The sequence below is a fragment of the Channa argus genome, chromosome 24 (genome assembly GCF_033026475.1).
Source record: "Channa argus isolate prfri chromosome 24, Channa argus male v1.0, whole genome shotgun sequence".
Lineage (NCBI taxonomy): Eukaryota > Metazoa > Chordata > Actinopteri > Anabantiformes > Channidae > Channa > Channa argus.
In genome coordinates, this window is record NC_090220.1 from 8891595 (window position 1) to 8918022 (window position 26428).

At 38.9% G+C, this 26428-nt stretch overlaps 1 protein-coding gene across 2 annotated transcripts in view; it reads left to right on the forward strand.

Moving 5' to 3' along the window:
• The window catches only part of opcml (opioid binding protein/cell adhesion molecule-like), a 342103-nt gene extending 336751 nt beyond the window's left edge, over positions 1–5352 (forward strand). For both annotated transcript variants that reach the window (XM_067494419.1, XM_067494418.1), the window contains 4 exons: positions 809–946; positions 1898–2018; positions 2875–3026; positions 3112–5352. In XM_067494419.1, the coding sequence (XP_067350520.1) occupies positions 809–946; positions 1898–2018; positions 2875–3026; positions 3112–3212 (512 nt within the window). In that variant the 3' untranslated portion in view covers positions 3213–5352. The remainder of the gene's footprint in view (positions 1–808; positions 947–1897; positions 2019–2874; positions 3027–3111) is intronic.
• Positions 5353–26428: the final 21076 nt, after the last annotated feature.

Sequence of the window (26428 nt, forward strand, 5' to 3'; positions counted from 1 at the left end):
ATAATGTTGTCACCCACACTCTGCCTAATATAGTTATCCATGATGAAAATGTTCAATTGCCTGTGCTAGCAGTTCCCCTGATTCTGTGCAACAAGCTGATTATCCCTAGCCCACAACCTTTACAGTGAATCCCCAGCCAGCTGCAGCAGTGTCTGCAGCTGAGGATTTGGAAAACATAATGATATTATGCTAATGTAGAGATATTGCTGGATTGACATTTCTACTGATTGGGATTAGTGCTTCTATCCATTTTCCCCACCCACACACAGCAATAGCTTAAGGTCTCTGTGTCACCAGAACATGCTTTTAACATTGCTTTTATCAGAGGTAAATTGTGGTGTTACTCAAGTGGGGTTTATTTTTTTACTGCAATTAGTCTATTTTATTTGTGTAATAAGTACATGTCCTGAGGAGTTTGCCTTCCAGAGACATTAGGAAGCAAAGAAAATCCCAAATTCAGCATCAGACGGCTGCTGTGGTCAGCAGATGTGAATTAATTATTTTATTAAAACTTAGATCTTTGATTATGGTAACCGGCAATGAAAACAACTTTGCATCCACTGTTCTCTACAAATGAATTACTTTAACACATATTATCATCATGTCATTCTCATTATCCATCATGTCTTAATGTTAAATAGTGTTTTTTTTAGGTCAGTGTTGTCACATCTGAGAAAATGACACACGTAATGTCACTTGAAAACACTTTAAAAAAAAAGGATTTCACATGTGGCTGATTTATTTATCAAGGTCAGTACAGTTCAGTCTTGATGACTAATTTTTTTTTGTTTTGTTTTTATTTCTACAGGCACTCATAAAATATTGACTGAGGGGGAACATCTGGAGCTAAAGGCCATCACCAAGGAGCAGTCAGGAACATATGAATGCATTGCTTCTAATGACATCTCCAACCCCGATGTCAGGACAGTGCAAGTGACCGTCAACTGTAAGTTTCACATTCATGATGAACAACATGGTGAGGGGCCGGGGGGGGAAGACACAAAGATCAGGCCATACCGAAAGCACTCAAAAAGGCACTACATTCATCATGGTAGGTGATGCATGCCTGAAAATGACATGGGTACTTTTATTGAATTTGTTACAGTCTTGAGATGTCCTTAAATATTTAAAAGAGGCTCTATTGTGGCACAGGAGGTAGAGCGGTCGTCCATCAATCCCACAGTTGCTGGTTTAATCTCCAGCTCCTTTGGTCACATGTCGAAGTTTCTGTGAGCAAGACACTTAACCCCAACTGTTCATTCACCCATTTGCATTCACAATGCATAAGAGAAGCAGTGTAAAGAGCTTTAATAACCAATAGATAGATATTCTTTTTGAAAAAGTCAGAACACAGTAAGAATGTGAAGGGGGTGTTTATGCACTACGCTTTTTTATTCATTTTAGTTTAATCAATGGAGAAAATTGCACATAGGGATTTTTGTTGTAGTACCATGAGTGGCCACAGGGCAAAATTGGCTAAAGTGCTGAGAGTTGGTGCTGTATCGAGCTTAGTACTCTTGTTATACATCAATGGTTGGACGGAGGGGAAAAAGGCAGTAGATGGGTCTTGGTGAGCCAATAACTAAGTAGGAAGTGCACACCTGCATTTTGCAGTTTTAATATTAGAGAAGCAAACACCGTGTTAGTATCGGGTTTTCTGCCAACAGTTATGATGAGAAAGGTGCGGCATTCACGTGGTTTTGCATCACCCTCTGCAGCAATCATGATTCTGGCCTAGGAGTTTAATCTGCCTTGAAAGAATGTATCAAACCCCTCTGCACTCTGAATCTGTCTATAAATTCACATTTAATAAAAAAGTATGAAGTAACCAACACCACAAAACTCTGTCCTCTATGTCCTCTGCTGTATACTCAGCTATTGTGCTTTGTTTTTATAGATCCTCCCTTCATTTCTAAAGCAAGGAGTACGGGTACTCCAGTTGGACAAAAAGGAGTCCTGCAGTGTGAAGCCTCTGCTGTCCCCAGGGCAGATTTTGAGTGGTACAAAGAGGACCGCAGGCAAGTTTCTCCTCTCAGCTCTGTCATTTGTCTTGAAATTGTTTGAAGTGAGTATTACAGAAGACACCTAGTCTGCTTTAGGTTGTGGACTTAAAATAAGACGGATTGGATCATCGTTGTTGATGAGAGAAGGCTTTACACAAGTCCCTCTTTCAAATCAGATGGTGCCTTTGATTTAATGAGATAATCCTTCAGGCGCTGAACTTTATTCTCTCTATGAGCAATGTTCTAATCAAATATGGTAACATGGTCTTAAAGACATTTTTACACTGTAAACGGTTTATTTTAGTTGGGTGTGGGGCCCAGAGGTTTAAAGGATAATATAACATAATGCAGCTTTTTCAGCCAAAGGCTGGAGAGTGGAAAGATGTTTATGAGCAGCCCCAGAGCTCGTAAGCTGATATAAACACAGGCTATGTTGCACTGTTAAATGGTCCCTGACGGTGACTGCAGCATTGTGCGTCTGTCCCAAAAGAAAAAAATCAGTCCTCAAGAACAAATACATAAATAAACATAGAGGATGCTGAGGAAAATAAATAACTAGTCTCCATAAACAGGAAATAAGGTAGGAAACAGAAGCAAAAGAATAAGGAAAGCAATTAGTAAAAGGGAGCTGTATTCAGGAAGCACGTTTTTACATATGAAAAAAACTTAATGTTTGCATTTTCCAGTCTACAGGTGTAAATGTGTTTTTAATTTCATGCAGATAGAAATTTTAAGTACATGTGCTGGAGATCTGACAAAATGCCCAAGCAAACAAGTCTAATGGCATCTCAGAGGATTCCAGACCAGCTGTTTTCTTCCTTTACTGCCCACAAGCAGAACCTTTAAAAGCTGCTCTTCTCTTTTCCTACAGGCTCTTTAATGGATTAAATGGGGTTAAAATAGAGAATCATGGTAAACAGTCGATGCTCATCTTTTTCAATGTCTCAGAAGAAGACTATGGAAACTACACGTGCGTTGCCATGAACACCATGGGAATCACTAATGCCAGTATTATTCTTTATGGTAAGAATAAAAATTCTGAATTAAAAATAGCACAATTGTGCAAATAAAATGTTCTTTTATGTTCAAACTATTTGTTTTTCTCCAGGTCCTGGCGCGATGCATGATGTGAATGGAGCCGCTGTGTTGCCTCGTGCCTCCATATGTCTCCTGCTGACTGTAACCTCATTCTACCTGCTTAAGTTCTGATGTGAAATGTGACAACCTTCAAGTTTCGCTCAGCATTGAACAGCAAGAACAGACTATTAGTCCTATTAGAAGAATGGAAATCCAAGAGTGCCAGTGGCTCACCCTTAGTTTTCTTTCTTTCTTTTTCTGGCTTTGAATCAGAGTCTGTTCTCTGTTGGCTCGCCAAGAGCGAGGCATCAATCCAAGGAAGCGAAAAATTTGATTGATGCCCTAATTTGATGAAGATAGGTGACTACTGAGTTTGTGTCCCCCCAAAACCTTTTTGTATGTGAAAAGGGAAAAATGAAAAAAAAAAAAATGTAACTGTTGATAGTTGACTGTTTATTGCCCAATATTGAAGTGTACATTCAGATTATTATTATTACTATTATTATTGTGTCATGTCCTGATCAATATCTGTATAATACCATTAAGCTTTTTTTTAAGTAAATGATAAAAACGGGGGAACAATGCAATGTGATTGTTGAATTTTACTGTATTTTTACAGTTGTATGCAAAACAGAAAAACTCATTTATGACAAACAGTTCAGAAGAATAAATAGTACACCATGATTTCTCAGGCAAAGTCCTATAACATAGTGCATCCACATTTTTATTTCCATTGTAGTGTGTGTAGAAAATGTACAAATGTGTACAGATAATTCCTGCACTGTTTTTCAAAATGCATATCGTTATCAAATAGCATTTCTGAAACACCTAATCACAGTGTCATAGCAGCTTCATGGCATATTCATATTCAGACTGAAAAATCAGATTCTAAGGATTTTAGGACTGAACATTTATGAAGTATCATTTAGGACGGATGTGTTGGTGTTTGTTCTCTATAGTGACAAACTGATTGAAATGCTTGGAGTTGAAGCCTGTTTAACCTAAAGCTACCTGCTGAGGGCATCACTCAAGTGTGAAGCTGGTGAGTGGTCTAATTTGCAAAGTGGCCCTGATCTGACTTCTCATTGGCTGGTGCTGTTAATTTGCGAAAATAAATGTTACATTTTCCATAAACACCTGAGGAGATTTTTGGCTTTCAAAGTTGTTTTAAAGTTGCAACCAGTATCATTTACTCTGACTTTGAAATGATCATGTTGTTGCATGAGTACATTTGTATTCAATACCTAGCCTTTACAGTAAGTTTCTCAGGCAGCCACAGCGATCCTCAAATTTTCTTGGTTCAGCAGTGGACCTTTATGCAAGTGAAACATTTTTATAATTTGCAGAGCCAAAAATGTTGCAGATTTTCACAAATCATGTTGGTGATATTTTCTCTTTTTTTAATTTCTCTTTTTAATATCAAGATCAACAAATAATTCATGGTCAAGCATTTAATAACTGATTCATATATTTAAATAACTCCTAAAAATTAAATATATTTTAAAATCAATTTACTCACTTGAACATGTTCTCTTTGTTTACCTTCACCTAAATAATTGTTTTGTGCTAATTCAAAAGCATGCACTATGCTACCACCACCACCTGACAATAAGTACATCATTCACGAGAAGCAAAACAGACGTTATATTGATTGTAATACATTAGTTTGGGCGAAGGTATACTTGCCCTTTATCTGTGCATACTCATGGACAAAGGCAAACATTTCAAATGTTATCTGCTGGGGGGCAGACGTGGGCTTCCACTTTTCCACGACATAGAAGGGATGGCAATACACTTTAATTTTATTGATCCCACTAGGGGCAAGTTGTTTGGAGCAGCTAATAGTACACAAATCCTAAAACATGACAAACCATACAAAATACAATAAATACATAAAAGTGCAAGACAGAATATCAACACAAAGGTAACAACCATCCATGTACGTGCACTACAGTGATCTACATAGAATTTAACAAATGAATTGTGATGGTAGTAAATGGTGTTGAATAGCAGTTAGTTTTACTAGTACGTTGAGCGATGTCCTAATGGAAAAGGGGAATATTGATTTGCTAAAATATGTCCTGATATGGCCATAATGTCTGTTGGATTTGTTGATTAGAAAGACAAAACAAATCTTGCTGTTTGACTCCTCTAATCTTTGAATAAGTCTTAAAGATACTATTCAGCATACTTCTATATTTTATCACTGGGCTATGACACCAGCTAATAAAAGAAAAACAGAAGATTTAATAAAGAACTGATAAAAAAGAAAGAACAACAGGGATGAAATTCTCTGTTCCTGCTTCACCATAGTGTCTGTTTTCCCCTCTACATCTTTTGAGCTGGTCATCAGAAATAGCTCTCAAATAATTGTGTAAATTAAAAATTTTCACACCCTGACTAAATAATGCACTTTTAGCTGTGTCTCTGTTTTATGTCGAGTAATCAGTTTGTTGGCTTTAAAATGGTTAAGCCCTCGAAGACACCTGTAAAGGCTATTGTTGATATCACAGCAGAGAAAATTGCCTCAATTACTTAAATAGCAGGTATAAAGAATTCGTTGTGGACAAGCTCACTCAGTGTTTTTCTACACTTTCCTTCAACAGTTTCTGCTGTTATTGAGATCATTTGAGACTGATCATACATAGTGTAGGATCATATCTGACGTAGCATTAATTTTTAGGACTTACACAACCTTCCAAATTAACACAGGGCACACGAACTGGCCATGATGTGAATGTGTAGGTAAAAGCAAGTACATCTCCGGCCTTACTTGTATCTATGACCCGCATCACAGGTTCAGGCAGGAATATTTCATGACCGACAGAACAGTAAAGTCAACTTGAATGAATGTTCCGTGTCGCTGCTATGAAGCTCTTTCCCCCCCCTTTTCAGGTGTTATGAATGTGTGCTTTCAACTTGGTTTATTCCGAGATTCACAGCAGACACTGTTCTCAAGGCTGCAGGAGTGACTGTTGTGTTTTGTGGTTGGTGGACGCATTTTCAAGGGACATTTTTCAGTCTGCCTCGGACCGATTTTTTTTTTGTGACAAGAATATACCTACAGCACAAGTGATTGATAATGTGATGTCCTGCTATTGTCCAGTTCACTCCTGTGCATACCTATGAGTAAGAAACATGTTGAAGACAAAATAGCAAGGGAGATTGATGTATGTATGTGGGAATGCTTTTTGTTGTACTCATATTAATGTGCTTGTGATGATGGTGAACCAGTCAGGTGCAGAGTATGTCACAGGATGTGATTTCACTATTTAGGGGTTTGCAAGAAACTAAAACAGATGAACTCCAGATTCCTGCAAAATTATGGGTTTCAGCCCAGATAGATGAACAATATTGATGTCAATAAGCGTGAATCCATTTGTTTTAAATCCCCATTAAACCTGGATTGATACTGGAACTTATTTAAGGTGTATTTTTGCATATGATGACAACATTGTCACTGTTATAGTGATAAGTTGTAACTTGTTTTAAATGGTTTAAGGATTTTCAATTTATCCTATATTATCTATGAATCTTATTGCATAATTCTGGTAATTCTAAAGTTTATACTTTTAACTATCCATCTGTCTTTTTCTTTAAACAGTTGAGTTTACAATGTATGATTCCATTGATTGCTGCATTGTTGACCTGTTGAATATGTTTTCAGACCTTACTAAAGGTTCAGAACACAGTACTCACTATTGTGGTATATAGTCATCCTATCTTTAATAGATTGCCAAATTGTCCATAAACTGCTTAAATGTGAATTCTAGTTGCCGATCATTTGTTCAAACCTTCATCAGCATCGCTCTTTAGCTGCATTGCTCAGGTTGTTTTCTACATGATTAACAATAAAATGGTATGGCTACACGTCATGTAACAGTTGTCACTCAAAGTGACAAATAGTACCACCATCTCTACAGTATTTAGTTTACCATCATGGAGCCCATTGTTTTGATATTTATCACCCACAACAATATTATTACAGTTGTAAAAGGTTTTGTTCAGCACCAAACAACAGATCAACTTTTCATGCTTCCACATTTAAAACAGCTGGGATTTGAAATTATCACCTACTTTTCCATACTCATTTTACCTTAGTGTGCTGAAAGTTATACTTATGCATGCAACACATCTTATTTATTACTAGATTGGGAGTAGTTTCCAAAATATTTGTGATGTCATAAATCCTGCTTGTGCATAAATGTCTTCAAAATTTAGGCTGAGCTCTAAGGAACCCTGTAGTGTCAAATGCTGCATGTATGTGCAACATTCTGACCAGAAAACAAAAGAAAACTCAGTGACGTGATACAAACATATGTTTGGCCTTACATTTACCCCACAGAAACATGACAAATGGCATGCATTGTTTCATCAGTCGTGCTCATGTGTATCTAGTCAAGTTGGTTAAAATGTATTTATTTATAGAGCACATACGTGATACGTGAAGGTTTGGAGGTCAGTATAGTCCTACTTTGTGGTACCAGTAAAGAGCCTCCCTGTATTATTTTGAGCTAGTTGTAAACATAACAGTATAAGAAAGTAAAATTTTAAAGAAAAGCAGAGGATACAAGAGAAATTACCTTTGTCTCACTCTTAATGAGCTTTTGAAAATGTTGTATTTTTCAGACAAGGAACAATTTTATGTCATCAACATAACACAATTGAAGTGTTGCACTTTTTTAAAGATCCCAGTAAAAACATAATTAATGCAAATAAAATAAGACCTAAGGGCTAAAAAAGAAAAAAATGACTGGATTAGCAACAGTTGCCAAGTTGCTCCAATTCCTTGCCCTGAAAAGTCTAATATATGATTTGGATGATGCGTGACCTTAAACATGTTACAGGCTAAATTAATAGGAGGTGATAATTAGTTGATGGTTGTTGATGGAAAAAATGTTTGAAATGAAGTATTTTTTTGAAGTATCAAGATTGACTAAATAAATAGAAATGGCAAGATAATACAAGTTCGTACACAGTTCACATCAGTTAGTTTGTCCGTCTGCATTAGCCAAATGTATTTATGCATAAAAGGATAATACCTTTCAAAAGGGTAGACAAAAGTGGAGTGAGTAAAATAAATTAGGAAAAACCTGGTAATTTAGCAATCAATGATGAACTCCTGAAGAACAGGAGAAGAGATAAACAATGAAGATGAGTTACCAAGTCAATTAAAGATGAAATGATCAGTATGTGATCCTAGTATCTACATTTGGGCACAAAAGTTTGCATCGCTCTATTTTGAAATGGCAACATTAACGAACAATGTGATGCACATTAAATCAGAAATTAAAGTCTTCTTCTTTCCTTTCGGCTGCTCCCTTTCAGGGGTCGCCACAGCGAATCATGTGCCTCCATCTAACTCTATCCTCTGCATCCTCTTCACTCACACCAACTAACTTCATGTCCTCCCTCACTACATCCATAAATCTCCTCTTTGGTCTTCCTCTAGACCTCCTGCCTGGCAGCTCCAACCTCAGCATCCTTCTACCGATATATTCACAGTTTCTCCTCTGAACATGTCCAAACCACCTCAATCTGGCCTCTCTGACTTTATCTCCAAAACATCTAACATGAGCTGTCCCTCTGATGTACTCATTCCTGATCCTGTCCATCCTCGTCACTCCCAAAGAGAACCTCAACATCTTAAGCTCTGCAACCTCCAGCTCTGCCTCCTGTCTTTTCTTCAGTGCAACAGTCTCTAAGCCGAACAACATTGCTGGTCTCACCACCGTCTTGAACACCTTTCCTTTCATTCTCGCTGATACTCTTTTATCACACAACACACCTGACACTTTTCTCCACCCGTTCCAACCTGCCTGCACTCGCCTCTTCACCTCTTTTCCACACTCACCGTTGCTCTGAACCGTTGACCCTAAGTACTTAAAGTCCTGCACCTTCTTCACCTCTTCTCCCTGTACCGTTCCACCTGGGTCCCTCTCATTCACACATGTATTCTCTCTTGCTGCGGCTAAGCTTCATTCCTCTGTTTTCCAGAGCAGACCTCCACCTCTCTAGATTTTCCTCCACCTGCTCCCTGCTCTCACTACAAATAACAATGTCATCAGCAAACATCATAGTCCAGGGAGATTCTTGTCTAACCTCATCTGTCAGTCTGTCCATAACCAGAACAAACAAGAAGGGGCTCAAAGCCGATCCTTGATGCAGACCCACCTCCACCTTGAACTCCTCTGTCACACCTACAGCACACCTCACCACTGTCTTACAGCTCTCAGACATGTCCTGCATCACTCTAACATACTTCTCTGCCGCTCCAGACGTCCTCATACAATACCACAGCTCCTCTCTCGGCACCCTGTCATACGCTTTTTCTAAATCTACGAAGACACAATGCAACTCCCTATGACCCTCTCTGTACTTCTCCATCAGCGTCCTCAAAGCAAATACTGCATCTGTTGTACTCTTTCTTGGCATGAAACCATATTGCTGCTCACAAATACTCACCTCTGCCCTTAGCCGAGCTTCCACTACTCTTTCCCACAACTTCATTGTGTGACTCATCAGCTTTATTCCTCTGTAGTTGCCACAGCTCTGCACATCTCCCTTGTTCTTAAAAATTGGTACCAGTACACGTTTCCTCCAGTCCTCTGGCATCCTCTCACTCTCCAAGATCTTGTTAAACAAACTAGTCAAAAACTCTACTGCCACCTCTCCTAGACACTTCCATACCTCCACAGGTATGTCATCAGGACCAACTGCCTTTCCACTCTTCATCCTCTTCAATGTCCTCCTCACTTCACTCTTACTAATCTTTGCTACTTCCTGCTCCACACCAGTCACCTCTTCTACTCTTCGTTCCCTTTCATTTTCCTCGTTCATCAACTCTTCAAAGTACTCCTTCCATCTTCCCATCACACTACTGGCACCTGTCAATACATTTCCATCCTTATCTTTAACCACCCTAACCTGCTGCACATCCTTTCTATCTTTATCTCTTTGTCTGGCCAACCTGTACAAATCCACCTCTCCCTCTTTAGTGTCCAACCTAGCATACAAGTCCTCATATGCTCTTTGTTTGGCCTTTGCCACCTCTATCTTCACCTTACGCTGTATCTCCCTGTACTCCTGTCTACTCTCTTCAGTCCTCTCAGTGTCCCACTTCTTCTTAGCTAACCTCTTTCTCTGTATACACTCCTGAACTTCCTCGTTCCACCACCAAGTCTCCTTGTCCGCTTTCCTCTTTCCAGATGACACACCGAGTACCCTCCTACCTGTCTCCCTGATCAAATTAGCTGTAGTAGTCCAGTCATCTGGAAGCACCTCCAAACCACCCAGAGTCTGTCTCAGCTCCTCCCTGAAAACTAAACGACATTCTTCCTTTTTCAACTTCCACCACTTTGTCCTCTGCTCTGCCTTAGTCCTCCTTATCTTCCTCACCACCAGCATCATTTTACACACCACCATCCTGTGTTGTCTGGCTACACTCTCCCCTACCAATGCTTTACAGTCACTGATCTCTTTCAGATTACAACGTCTACACAAGATGTAGTCTACCTGAGTGCTTCTCCCTCCGCTCTTGTACGTCACCCTATGTTCCTGCCTCTTCTGAAAGAAAGTGTTTACTACAGCCATTTCCATCCTCTTTGCAAAGTCAACCACCATCTGACCTTCTGCATTCCTGTCCTGAACACCAAACCTGCCCATAACAGTCTCATCACCTCTGTTCCCTTCACCTACATGCCCATTGAAATCTGCACCAATGAAAACTCTCTCACCTCTGGGGATGCTCTGCATCACTTCATCTAACTCACTCCAGAATTTCTTCTTCTCTTCTAACTCACATCCTACCTGTGGGGCATAACCACTCACAACATTGAACATCACCCCTTCAACTTCCAGCTTCAGACTCATCAACCTGTCTGATACTCTTTTCACCTCTAGAACATTCCTCACAAAATCCTCTTTCAATATAACTCCTACTCCATTTCTCTTCCTATCTGACCCATGGTAAAACAACTTGAACCCTGCTCCTAAGCTTCTAGCCTTGCTACCTTTCCACCTGGTCTTCTGGACACACAGTATGTCCACCGTCCTTCTCTGCATCATGTCGATCAACTCCCTAGCCTTCCCTGTCATAGTACCAACATTCAAAGTCCCTACTGTCAGTCCTACATTCTTAGCTTTCCTCTTCTCTCTCTGCCTACGAACACACCTTCCTCCTCTTCTTCTTCGTCTTCGACCAACAGTAGTCCAATTTCCACCGGTAGCCTGTAGGTCAACAGCACCGGTGGCGGTCGTTGTCAACCCGGGCCCCGACCGATCCGGTGTGGAAGTCTTTGTCACGATTCGCATGTTTGATTTGGCATGTGTTTTACGTCGGATGCCCTTCCTGCCACAACCCTCTGCATTTATCCAGACTTGGGACTGGCACAAGAAGACACTGGCTTGTGCCCCCTTGCGGTTGCATTAAATCAGAAATTAAAGTGATTTAAAAAAAAAAAAAAATTTAGCAAGGGGGATGCAAACTTTTGCAACAATATAATTTTTAGTATTTTACTCTTTATAAACTTCTTTATGATGAAATAATATTTGTACTAGCTGCACCTTTAGCTTAAAGCCGTTTTGAATGTTGGATATGTGAAGTTCTGACTTTTCTAACCAGGTGTAGTTTTTCAACGTGGCTTCAAAATGCATCAAGAACTGATGCTCAAAAATAAAATGGAAGTATACAGATTAAGGTAAGTTCCAACTTACTTTTGCAAAGATGATTTTCAGTTTGCCAGCTTGTGAATTTGGAGGTCTTGCTGCCACTGGATAACCGTTGATGAGCTTAAAGGGACTTTAAACTCTTTAAAATTGTATACACTCTGTCCAAAAACAAGATAATTGAGGATGTCTGGTTATGTGAGTGTAAGTAGCAAATCAAGGTCAGTAATCCAGTCTTAGGTAACCAAAATGATTCTACATTTAAAAAAACCCTCCTTGGATCCTGAAGTTATGGCAAACTATCGTCCAATCTCCAACCTTCCATTCCTATCAAAGGTCTTGGAAAAAGCTGTCTTAGCCCAGCTCCAGGATCACTTCAAAAGACACAATCTGTTCGAAAAATTTCAATCTGGCTTCCGCCCCTCCCACAGCACAGAGACAGCCCTGGTCAGGGTCACTAACGACCTACTAATGGCTGCTACGGCCTTCCAATCTCTTCTCATTCTTCTGGATCTCACTGCCGCTTTTGATACAGTTGACCACAAAATTCTCCTCCATCGTATGCAGCATACCGTTGGATTTTCTGGCACTGCTTTGGGGTTGTTTGGTTCCTATCTCACAAATAGAGCTGAGTATGTGGCCCTGGAGGATGCCAAATCTCAGTTACACTCGGTCATCTGTTGGGTGCCACAGGGGTCGGTTCTTGGGCCGACCCTTTTCAACATCTATATGCTCCCACTGGGCCACGTCATTGGCAAGCATGGAGTCTCTTTCCACTGCTATGCTGATGATACTCAGTTCTACGTGAGACTGAGCCCAATCCCACTGACACTTCCATCAACTCACCTGTTGCCTGGAGGACATTGAGGCATGGATGACAGAGAACTTCTTTCAGTTGAACAGCACCAAAACCGAAGCCCTTCTAGCTAGCACCAGCCATCAGCTTCATTCCTCCCCCATTAATTGTATCTCCTTTTCTGGTCACACCATTACCCCCTCCAACTCTGTTATCAACCTGGGGGTCTAGTTTGACCCCCACCTGTCATTCGAAACACATGTCCAACACCTCTGTAAAATTGCATTTTTTCATCTCAGAAACATAGCCAAACTCCACCCCTCCCTCTCCCTCTGTGACGCTGAAAGGCTGGTCCACGCCTTTGTCTCCTCCATGCTGGACTACTGCAATGCACTTCTCATTGGAATCTCCAGCAGGAGCCTTCAAAAGCTCGTATATGTTCAAAACAGTGCCGCCAGGATCCTTATGAGGGTGCAGAAACACGAACACATCACTCCTGTTCTCCGGACACTTCACTGGCTCCCCATCCACCTCCGCATTGATTACAAAGTGTATCTACTTACCCACCAGTGCATCCATGGAAATGCCCCACAGTATCTTAAAGAACTCCTCACATGGCAATCTACAACTAGACACCTTCACTCCACCAACACTTACCGTCTCTACCCCCGCAGATCCAAACTCCACACAAGGGGGGACCGAGCCTTCTCAGCAGCTGCTCCACGGCTCTGGAACGCTCTGCCTGAGAACCTGAGGGCACCACAGACCGTGGACTTTTAAAAAAAAAAAAAAACAGTTAAAGACTTTTCTGTTCAGAAAAACATTTTAAAAGTGATCATTACTTTTTCTTTAATGCTGTGTTATTTTATGTTTTATGTTTTATATTTTTCTATGCTTTACATGTTTATTATGTTTTATTACCATTACCATATTTCCATTCCACTCCCCAGCTGTACAGTGTCGGTCCAAGCCAGATAGAAATTGGGGAGGGTTGTGTCAGGAAGGGCATCCGGTGTAAAAACTGTGCCATATCAACATGTGGACAATTATCAGCTGTGGAGACCCTGAACTCACGGTATAAGCTGAAAGACAAAAAAAACTGTTGGTTTTAATCAGCTTGTGTTGCACTTTGTTAACAAATGTAAAGTGCTTTATAAATAAAATTAATTACATGATTATTGTTTGAATATTGGTTAATTTGTCGAAATAGCCTTACTTGGTATGTTGATTTGATTAAGTAATTATTAGCTAAATATTATGACTTAATCAAATGTACTAGGGGCTATTAGGGACTACACTTAACAGTAATATGTTAAATTCTCACTTCTTGTTGACATTAAAATTTTCTATCATCATATCACTAAAAATACTTTTAATACATTTGAACTTATGTCATTTAATTTTATTTGAATTTTGCTAGATGTTGAGATATTGTAAAAATGAAAATGCACTTTGAATGGAGCTTGTGTCAGTATTTTTCACATTCCTCACAGATCCATGAAATATTTACAGCCTATTCCCAGATTATTGCATTTATGATGCTTTGACATTAGTAATGCAGAATATGACCTGAATTAGATTTAAAATGTATTTAAAAAAATATTTTGTCTCTCATTTAAGTAACTAATTGTAAATTCCCCAGCAAAAACTTACAAGCTAGTCATAATTCAATAAGCCACATTCCCCTGTGGTGCATAAAAGAACAACTAATGATTAAGTAATGAGTTATGAATGAGTCTGTGCAGCTCAGTGGTTAATCACAATTCTATTTAATAAACTCCAGTCCTCTTGTCATTAAATCTTGTCAGTACTACCTTTGCACACCAGTAACACTCATCCCAACCATTCTTAATAAACAGGAATATTCAGTGTCACTGCTGTCAGAGCTGATAGGGATTTATACATCTCAGCACAATGACATCAATATCTGCCTGTGTTAGATCCTGGGCTCCTTCCAGTGTAACCTCCTTATCAGAGCAAAGCTGTAAATAGTGCAAAAATGAAGGGCAAGTTTTGTAACTGGGCTGTCAGTCAAGCTGCCTGTTAGGTCTTTGTGTTTTTAAATGAATGGCAGAAGATCCACTCCAGTTACAAATGTACGATATTAATGCAAATTCTTGTCTTGAGGTTTTGGATGTGTGAATGTTTTTTTACAGCTTCCAAAATTTTTAATCCACCAGTGTGCTTGTGTACTTTTACTCTGGTTGGTTCTGTCCAAGTATTATAAATATGTTGTTGTATGTTCATTTTACAACTTCAATTCCTCAGTGTTAAGACAATTCATCCTCTCCAGGCAACGTTCAACAGACCAGTCTCACAAAAAGGTTTCTTGACAGGAAAGCTTTCTGACAGCATGATGAGACTGATCTGCCAATGGTCACATGGTATAAAGAAAACCAACAATTTTCAAATTATAATAACTCTATTTCTTCTATAATTAAAGAAAACCATTTTGTTTGTTTTATGCTCTGTCTCAAAGTCAGCATGGAAACCTGTACAAGCAATTTAGCTTTTATGAATACAACCTATAGTCAGTCCAGTCTAATAAATAACCTCTATATTCAATCTAAGTCTTGTAAAAGTGATCTCATTAGACTGGATGATATTCTGTTTTCTTGCAGTCTGTTGTAGTCCATCTTTTTGTTTTTTGCAATAATTAGCAATTTAATCTCTCAAAATTTCCATTTACCTTTATCACAAATGCCACAGTACAGCACAGACATAACAAATTCAACATGTTCTCCGCAGAGGAGTGTATTGTAGGATGATTTCCTTCCTTGTACACACTGCAGGTACGTAGACTGATAAATCATGAATTTAAGTCTTTATTTCTGACTGCTTTGTTTATGAATGCCCTCATTAACTTGCCAGTTTAGGATTAATAGAATTAATGATTGACGTAAGCGTGCATCCATCTACATTTATTCTCTCACCTTCAAGTTCAAGTTCAAGAGACAATGGAAGCTACTGTATAAATTGTTGTAGTTAGAGCTAACAAATATGAAAAGATCACCAGTCTGTCTTCCTGTTAGTTCCTCTGATTGAGATGTATATATTGGATCCCAGGAAGTAAGTCATGGTGTACTGTTATTCTGCCTTACACACAAAAGTGTGTTACATGTCAAATCCATGATTTGACTATTCTATCCTGACCATAAACCGCAAATATAATAGCAGAGGACAGATAATGTGATAGACTTCACACACAATGCTGAAGAAAGACTTGATATAAAAAAAGCTTAACTGAGTATTTTCAGAAACACTTGGAGAAAAAAAAAGGCATCAGTTGCCATCTATACTGCGGGAACAGGAAATGAATTCTTCTGTGCGCCATGGCCTTCTTTCTTGTGTTTCTCTGTGCAAACTCTCCAACCACATGATTAAATCAAACTCCCTGACGACTCCTGACTCTTTGCCAGTTGTGAAAAAAAACTGAAGAATCTTTTAGTCATCTGAGGCTTTTGAGTTCTGCTCCACATCTCTGCTTGTAAATACTGGAAATATTTGGCAGCATCGTGGTGCTTTTTGTCCTTGTACGTTTCTCTTTTTTAGGGGGGGGGGGGGGGGGGGGATGCAAACAATCATGTTTAACCTTGTTTCTTTTCTGTGTATTTCATAACCCAGTAATTTCCAGCATCCACATTCCTGCACACTGTACCTTTTTCATGGCCACCATTAGTGACTATGAAAAGAGATGTTGATTTTAACCAGGCTTTCTGCATAAACACTACACAGTCATTGGCCTTTATTCACCCTAAAAAACCTTATAAATGCATTTTTTGGTATTCATGTATTATTTGGCTTCATTAAGGCCACTGTCAGAGGAGATTAATCCACATTTGTGTGCTGAAGAGAAGCCAATGAATGCAGGACTTTATTTGTGAAGAAAACAAAAATGTGATGATGTGTTTACTGACTGAAAAGGCTATGGGCATAATTTTGAGTATTTGAGTGGGCGCAGCTGGCTAAATGCAATGACAGGTCAAGCCCATGGCTCGAGAGGAGGGAACACAGAGGTCTGTACAACTGCTGAGGACCCCAGCCAACAGTGTGGCTAATGTCTGTCTGTATGAGATCGTCGTAACAGGGATAGCAAGGCTGCATGCAGCTGCAGAACTACACTACCTAAACTACACTGAGAAAAAGTTTGGAAACAGCTACACATTTTTGTATTTCAATTAGCTCTTTTTGGTTTTATTCAATCAAATGTTTGTAAGTGAATTAAAAAACACACAATGACCAACAATTAATCTGTAACATATTTCAGCACAGAACACTGGTCAAATCAAATTTTATGTTAACTTGGTTTCATCAAAAAAAAAAAAAAAAGCCCTTTAAACAGTTTTGTCAGGCAGTTAACGCTGTAGATTTGCCTGGTTGGGCAGTGTTCCTAAACTCTGAGGCCAGCTAACCCGAGTCTCTTACTTAGTGTCTGTGCACACTGGTTTTTCTCTTGGCTTAATCAAGCATTCAGCCAATTCAGGACCAGTGAGGCATTTGTTTTTCAAGGAGGACACTCAAGTATTTGTCTTCTGGGACAGAGGTGGACTTGGGAATTACACTGGATCTTTCATCCTAATTGGATTCATTTGAAGCATGTCTCTGGAGACTATATTGTACACCTTTTCTTGAATTTATTGGCTAAATTTCGTAGAGAATGAATTTACTTTCTGAAGTATAGTCTAACGTTTTTGTTAAGAAAGCTGTTTTTGTTTGGCCATTTTTAGTTCTAATTTTCGGAAAATGACAGGTCACTCTATGGAGGAAAAGCCAAATAAAATATTATAATATTGGTTCACTGAAAATGAACTTATTTTAAGATGATAACACCTGGGGGAGACATGCATGATCAATTTAAGAGCATCAAAACTTTAATTTATTCAGCCATTTTGTAGAATTTTGAGGAAAATAATGAATTCGATTTATTTTGTAATAAGACTGTAACATGACAAAATGTGGGAAAAGTTAAGTGCTGTAAATACTTACCGGATGCACTACTTACATGCACTACTATATATGCACTATTATATATTTGTATTTACTTTTTAAATGATGATTTTAAGGTAAATGTAAAGAATATTTGATAAAAAAAAATCTGCAAGTTGCTCTTTACCTTTCAAAAGTGTTTCTCCTCTTTTTCAGTACTGTCATGAAAACATGAATCCATTATTTTTCAGTCTCATAATATTTTCATTCCTGTTCTCTTATAGCCTCCCACTCTTTAAAAACCCATTAAAAATGCTAACAGATACAGCATAATGCTGACAACCATTATCCATTACATTAGACAACTGGGAGTTTCTACCAAGATGACTTTATACACTGTAATTGCAGTTATATCAAATTGAATCAATCTGTGCCGGGTTTTCATTTGACTGGCATAACTACCTAACATTGTGTGCAGATTTAGTTTTTTCCACATCATCACCAACAAAATTTGTGCAGATGAGTTACACACTATTTGCATAAATTGCAAGTTTACCTGCATGTTAAAGTCAAGTTACCTAGACTATGATACTATATCATTTTGCTTAAAGTGATGGATTACAAATATTTTTCTGAGGCTAACTCACTAACAAAAAGTATCATCTCACTGTCAGCTTTCCAACAAACATGATTAGATTAAATAAGTATTTAAATGATTGTGTTGCACACTTTAATTGGACTCTCTTCGTGTGGTGAAGAGGAGAAGTCGTTCTTGGTCAGTGCATCCTTCGACCTTCCAGGTGCCATTTGCTCAGACATGTCACATAAATACACTCAATCCATGACCTTGACTGATCTCTTGTCTTCAGGTGGAACAACAACATCAGTCACTGCCAGCGGCTTGCCGGCACATTAATTTCTGCGTTTTGAGCGGAGAATCCCTCGATACCTGCAGGAATGGAGGGATCACCTACATCTTTTGAGGCTGTGGGTGGGGAAGTTGTGTCTCTGCTGGATCTGACCAGATGGTATACTTTTATAAACACGATAAACACAGGACCAGGTGTCTTGAAATGATCAGGTGATTTCATCCTCTTGTTCACTTCCAATACTGTTCCGACTTTAACATTTAACTTAAAACATTTAATTAAGTGCATTACCTTTAGTTCATTGTCTCACAAACTACATTGTTTTAATTCAATTATACAGTCTGTACATTTGATGCAAACAAAGGTAGCATAAACAAATCCCCCTCATGAAATGGTAAGTGGTCTGCACTTATATAATGCTTTCCTACCTACTGGTACTCAAAAGCACTTTACACGGCTTTTCTTTCACCCCTATGCACTCACAATCACGTATTGATGGGGGAGTTGCTATGCAGGTGGCAAACACTCACCGGAACCAACTAAGATGCGGTTCAATTTCTTGCTCAAGGACACTCAAGGACATGTGACAAGTGGAGCCGGCGATCAAACCAACAATTGGTGGATGACCGCTCTACCTCCTGCGCCATCATAGTTACATACAATGTTCTCTGGTTTCATCAGTCACAATTATGACATCTGAACTGAGTTAAGTCACTTTTACAAGGTGGGTTATGTTTTATGTTTTATGTTTATTTACTCACATAGGCACACTCATTTTGAAAAAAAATATATGTTTGGAAGGAAACAATGACTGGGTTGACTGAATGATGGGTTGTGTTGTGATGATAAATCAGCGATTTATATTTATTAATAGAAACTCAATTACTGTGAGGTGGTAAGAGGTTATGGTAGGTGTAAAAAGGGCAGGACTGTAACCACAGATCAGAATTTTATTCCAGAGTTCTATATGTGGCTAAGCATGAAAAGCACTTTGGTTAAGGTTAGAGAATGATTGTGGTTTAAAAGGTAACAAACATTGCCTGTGAAGTAACTTTAATGTTCTATAAAGCCAGACCACAGACTCTTTAATGTTAAAATAAGTGCAAGGAGTGCAAACATAATCATAAAATGATTAACAGTAACAGTAGCAGTTTGAGCACAAGAACAGGTTGTGCTTCAAGATTAGATACTTTAGTTCTTAGTTTAGTTCCACAGTTTAGTTCAAAAGGTGGAAAAGTTGCATTTGATTAAGTAATTTAGCTTTTACAATGTTGGACAGATTGGTGGTTGACAACCACAGACACCATTTTATGTCTCGTTTGACATTGTTAAAAACAAGTTTGCTTTAGTCATTGTTGTGTATTTGAACCCAAACTAGCATCTTTCCAACTTTAAACTTGTCATTGTGTGTCTAAATCAAACCATATTGTGCTTTGTGTTTTTTGGGGCTTTCTTTTTAAACACACATATGCTTTCGTTTAAGCTTATGATAATGACCTACTGAGCCTGCCAGCATGTGATGCAGATAGCAACTCGAGCTTAGCTATGCTGCTGATAACAGTTTATGACCGCTGAATGGGGTGATAACACCCAAAGAGAATGGATATTTACAACTTGCTATTTATATTAATCATTATGATAAATGCACACAAATATGTAATTTTGCTTTCCATTAAGATGTATAGAAACATTTTTTTAGAAAAAGGGGTTGGGTTATGAAAGATGTTACAATAACAACAGCAGCAGATAGAGTTTAAGTCAGAATTTTAAATCGGGAAAAAAAATATTAGTAGTAACAAATATCTCCAAACTTATTAACTAGCTCTTAAAATTAAATATAACAATTTTCTTATTTAATATCATGAAGCACTCTACAGAAATATAAATATGAAAGTTATGAAAGTTTATATAAGAGTTTCTACATTTAAATAACAGTACCTGCTGAAACACATGCATTTATGCCCCTATTCAACCTGACAGCATTAATCATCTGTGGTGGTTACAGTCAATGTCGGAGTTTATGTAAATCTGACTTCTCCTGCATAATAAATTAAAACATGCTTCAAATAGGCAGAATCTCCTCCGGCGTCTGTCATCTAATAATGTTACGATGCCACAGTGTTCTGTGCTTCTGATTGATCTTTGATTTATGTCTCTGCACTGTGTGTATGTTGTGGAAATCCACAAACCGTAGTGTGTTTCTACCTCTCTGATTCACATTAACATTTCTGGTGTTATAGTATGATGCGAAATGGAATCATTTCAGATATTTGGTTATTTTCTTATTGTTATCCATGACAATAAACTTTTGTAAATTAAATCTATGACAATTTAAATGTTGAAATCTAATTTTACATTACACAAAAACTCCATTGACTCATTTCAGCAGCTTCAGGGCTTCTTGTGTAACAGCAGGGCAAATCTGGATTTGGGATTTTCTCCCATTCTTTTAAGGTTGATGGAGCTGGACTGGCTTTTTGAGCAGTTATCTTCAAGTCATTCCACAAATTCTCCATAAGAAGTCTGGGCTTTGACCCGGGCTTCTCAAAGACTTCCACATGACTGTCTGAAGCTTTTCCAGTTTTAATTTGGCTTGGGGTCAGTCCTCTGTTTTACAGCATTGCCCAGATGTGTGTGTTTGTATACACACACACACACACACACAAACACACACACACACACACACACACACACACACACACACACACACACACACACACACACACACACACCTGTGTGTATACATTTCCTTCTTTTTCATGTCTACTCATTTGAATCTGAGTCAGTTGTCTCAAGGACACTCAAAAAGAATTCGAATGCAATTAGGAGTGACACTGCAGGGAAGCTGAGTACTCACTGACTCACTTTGCACATTTCATTTTTAATTTATTTCTAGAAAACTAAATGTAAATCTGTTGGAAGAAAATGCTTAAAATTCAGACTGTAACTCAACATGCAGAAAAAAAGTAGTTGAATTTTTTCTAACATCAATTGGAAGTCAACAGCTTTTATATGTACAGTAGCATTTTCAGATTGCTACATACAGTACTTCAGGTAATTCTAAGTGAGTACTGTTGAGGTAGAAAGTAAAAGAAGAAAATAGAGGGACAGCAATGAAGAAAGGGGAAGAGAAACTGACTTAACTGGTTCTCTCTAGCTCCTCCAAAAACTGTCTAGATCTGACTCTTATCCCGAAACATTAAAAACAAAACATTGCAATGTACGAATCCCAGTGGATCCTAAACTGAAACAGGTGCAATTGTAACTTTAATGTGAGCCACCTGAATATAATAAGAATGTCATTCGTATGACACTCTTTTTACTGCACTGTCAGGTGCTCACATTGACAGATGACAGAAGTGAGAGGTGGCAAACAACACACATTCTATGGGTTTTCAAGATTGTAAAGATTTTGAAGCCCCTTCATGGAAATGTGTAATTTTGGAGTAAACTTTGCAGCAAAACTGTTAACTTCCCATTTTCATGCATATTTTTGTGGTAGGAGCAAAGAATTAAGATGCAATACCTCTAATTGCAAAGAATTAAGTTTCTTTTGGTGACAGCCGTGCTAGCAGCAGGAGCAGCAGCAGAGAGGAGGAGGGAAGCCAGGCTGCAGAAAAGGGATAGAGATTTGAAGATGTTCCCCAGATTAACACAGGGCACCTGGTAAGGAGGAAAGTCAAGTAAGTGTGGCTATGTGTTCAGTTTGGCCCATTTGTCATCTCATTATGGCCATTTTATCAAATGCTATCAAATGTGTTTATATTAATAAATGCACATATAAAACACATTATGTCAAGTGCAAAAGTTGGAACCTCATCTTTTAATTCTGTTTTTTATGAAAAAACATTAAAATAATCTGACATAGAGGGTCATCTTAGTCAAATACAAGATCAGATGAACAACAACTGTTTTCATTGTGCAGTTATGTGTTTAATAAAAATGAAACTAAAAAACAAAAACAAAAGATATTTGCAATACTATTTTGCAGCGATTCTGATGTAGATTTATTGGTCTGCTTCACATAATTGCTTCACATAATTGTCCTAAACCAAGGTTTAGCTGTGAGACAGAACACCTCACATTTGCCTCTATAATCCTCTTTAATATATAAATGAGTTCATGGTTGCCCCATTGACTGCAAGGTGCCCAGGTCCTGTGGCTGAAAAACAATTCCAAATCATTACCCCTCCACCACTGTGCCTGACAGTTGATATGAGGTGTTTCTATTGAAGTGTTGTGGTTGGCTTTTCCCCAAACATGGCTCTGGGCATTAAGACCAAACAATTACACTTTTGTCTCATCTGTCCATATGACATTGTTTCATAAGTCATGTGGTTTGTTCATATGCAGTTTTGTAAATGTCAGTCATGCTTTCATGAAATTTTTTTTAGACAGGACAGGTTTTCACCTGGAAGCCCTTTCAAACAAACTGCTCAATCTTGAACTTTAACATGCTCAATGAGGCCTGTAGGGTCTGACATGGAGGTCTTGGTTTTTGGTATTTCTCTAAACATTGCACCCTCTGATCTTGGGGTAAATGTGCTGAGATGTTCATTCCTGAGAAGATTGGCAACTATTTTGAATGTTTTCAACTTGTGAGCAATCTTACTCACTGTAGACAGTTCAAGTGTACACAGTTTTAAAACCTTATTCTAACCTTTCTAGATTGATATGCAGCAACAATTGGTTCTCTAAGACCACCGCTTATGTCATTCCTTCTTGACACTGTGTTAACACACACCTGAATGCTCCAGAGTAGCAAACTGCCAAAAATTCTGCTTTTAGAGAGGTTTTCAGACCACAGTTAATAAAGGGCATATGATTAGCAGAACCCGGCTGCAACTTCCCCTCTAAAATCCTGTGGAGGCAGTAACGGGCGTATTTAATGTTGTCCACATTTGTTTTTCCTTTTGGCCGTATTTTTGTAAAATAAAGAAATGGCACAGTGAAAAAGTTATATGTTTTTGCTCCAATCAGGTGGTTTCTTTTTTTATACATATAAAAAAACAGAATTAAAAGAAGGGTAACTTGCTTTTGAACATGACTGTAAATTCTCCACACAGTACCGTCATTGGTATTGTGGTAATAAAACCTCGGGATTGTACTACATTGATACACAAGCATTTACTGTAAATCACTGGAAAATTAAATTAAATAACTAATGTGTGGTTTTGGTTAGATAATGATAAAAATGTTTGACAAACCCCTATAATTTATCAAGGGAAAATGTTGTAGAATTTTCTGACTAACATAAACAGCTTATGCTGTCTACAGTACCAACAAAATTTGCTCTTGCACATTAAAGTTTCCAACAACTTACTCCACTTTAGCATGTTAAATAGATTAGGAGAACTGCACGTCCTGTAAACCTGTACGACACTTTGGTCCTGCTTTAGTTTCAAGCAGACAGCAGGGAACTGGTGGGGGTTCCCTGCACTGTTCAATCAACTTTAGCAACATTAGAGTTCAAGCTTTACTGAAATGTTGCAAATGTTTGCAAATGCATGCACATTGTAGCACTAAACAAAATAATGGAGAGTTAACTGTGCAGAGATGTGGTGCTGAAGAGTGCAAAATTAGTGGATAGCAGGTTAGGTGCTGGTAAGATGACAAGTCTGTCTGCATCAAAAACTTGTCTCATGCAGAGGTGTACAGCAGGGCTGGGCTGCATGTCCAACTGAGAATGTTGGAAGAGGGGAACTGTAAAGCTGCGGATGTGTTGCCAAGGAGCTGCTTGAATAAACAGCCTGTGAAGAACAGACAGAGAAGGAGGAGAGCAAAAGCCAAAAAGGCATAGAAGAGCATAGGAGAGTTTTCATGTGTGCCATGAGGGGGGAGAGAAGTGGGGAGAGTGCAAGGAGTGTGTGTCTGTATGTGTGTGGCAAAGGAAGATGGTGAGAGCCAAAATGGTAGTTCACATCTGGACTTGGTGTAAGAGATTATGAGGAAGGGACAATCTCCGGAGCAGAGTTCAGCGGAGAAGACACATTTGACCCTGCGGCAGATCCCAGCAGTGGGATGCTTTCTGAGGTTTAAATATATCACACAGGGACATGAAGCACGAGCAGGCATGGTGCTGATCAAATACTTTACTATGGGAAAATGACTGGAGGACAACATTAGGGACAAGGGAAGAAGCTTTCCCAATCCATATGCAAAAGATAATTATTTTAAATGTTTTAACCTCATACTGAACCAAGGCCAGAACCTGTTACTAGTCATACTGTATCGCATTGAAAATAAAGTATGTATGCTGGAAAACAACAACAAAAAAAGCTTTAGTGTAAATTTACAAAAAGTTTAAAAAGCTGGTTTGAAGAGCGAGTGGTGGTGAAACTGCTCCCACTGTGATGTCACAGTGTGATGTCACATATATATATAATAATTTCTGTATTCAAGGTTTACATCTCAGCCGACTGAGAAGAAAGGCAGTGCAATCAAAGTTTACTTTAAACACCTGATAAACTTTTATAACAAGCACAGCCGTGAACACTGTTTCTATCTGATACACAGCTAAAGGATTACAGTTGGTCTGCGCTAAAGCTGAGGTACCTCCATCTTCATTTGGATACTTCATTTGAATACAACTCTGCAACAACAGGTTCTTCCCTTTAACATTCAAGATAAAAATCCAATTTATAAATTGCTTCATCTACATGTTTTTCCATTTATGTCCTGTCAGGATCGCTAACTTCACATGTTCCTTCAAGCTTTTATTTTGCAGTGACTTCCTGTTCCTGGTCCCTTCACATTCACACCGCTTCACTAATCACTGGTAATCAGTTTCACCTGCACCAAGAGTTCTGACTGGAATTAGCAAGAGAGATCATATTTCACCTTCACTAACTTCTCTCCATTACCTTCCCATAAAATTTAGAATAGAATTTAAAACCCTGCTTCTTACATATAAAGCTCTGAACATTCAGACTTCCTGACCAACAGACCCCAGCAAGTTCCAACATCACCATAATCAACTCTGGTGTACCACAGGGCTGTGTACTGAGCCCCTTCCTCTACTCCCCCTTCACCTCTGACTACAAGCCTGTGAGCAGATCTAACACCATCATCAAGCTTGCAGATGACACTACGGTGATTGGTCTCATCAGCAACAATGACGAGACTGCCTACAAGGAGGAGATTCAGCACATGGCCACATGGTGCAATGACAATAACCTGCTCCTCAACAAGAGTCAGGAAATACACATGACACCATCCACATTAATGAAACAGCTGTTGAGCATGTCTCCAGTTAAAAGTTCCTAGGGATGCACATCTCTGAGGACCTGTCCTGGACTATAAACACCTCCAGTCTAGTTAATAAGGCCCACCGCGCTGGAGGGCCTTCTTCTTGAGGACACTAAAGAAGAATCATCTGTCCTCGGATATTCTGGTGAACTTCTGTCGCTGTGCAACAGAAAGCATCCTGACCAACTGTGTCATGGTCTGCTATGGGAGCTGCTCTGTTGCAGAGTGCAAGGCACTGCATCGGGTGGTGAAAACCGCCCAGAACATCACAGGGACTACCCTTCCAGCCATGGAGGACGTCCAGAGGAAACGCTGCCTGCGTGGAGCTCGCAGCATCTGTAAAGACTCCTCTCATCCCACCAATAGACTGTTCTCTCTCTTGCCCTCCGGCAGGCGCTTCAGGTGCCTCAAAACAAGGACTACCAGACTGAAGAAGAGTTTTTTCCCCAGAGCTGTCTCTTTATTGAACTCTGCACCCCGCTGATCCCTCTGCCCCTCATGTACTGCTCCCCCCCCCATTGTAACCCCCCTTTCCGTTGTAATGTGCACTACTGGACTGTTTACACATAACTTTTAGGTTACTGAACCACAAAACTCCTCATTTGCACTGCAAACTGTTCATTTACAGTCACTACTGCGCCTTACAAAACATGCAATAACTTACTGCACTACTATTACTTTAAAGCCTAATTTATTTGCACTATATCATTGCACTACTGCCCACCTTAGCCTTATTTATCGTTACATACTATCTATTCCTTACTCTGTTTATAGCTCACCACAGCCTTGTATATCATTGTATATATCTATTTTCTTTAAAATTCTGCTTATGTACATATCCA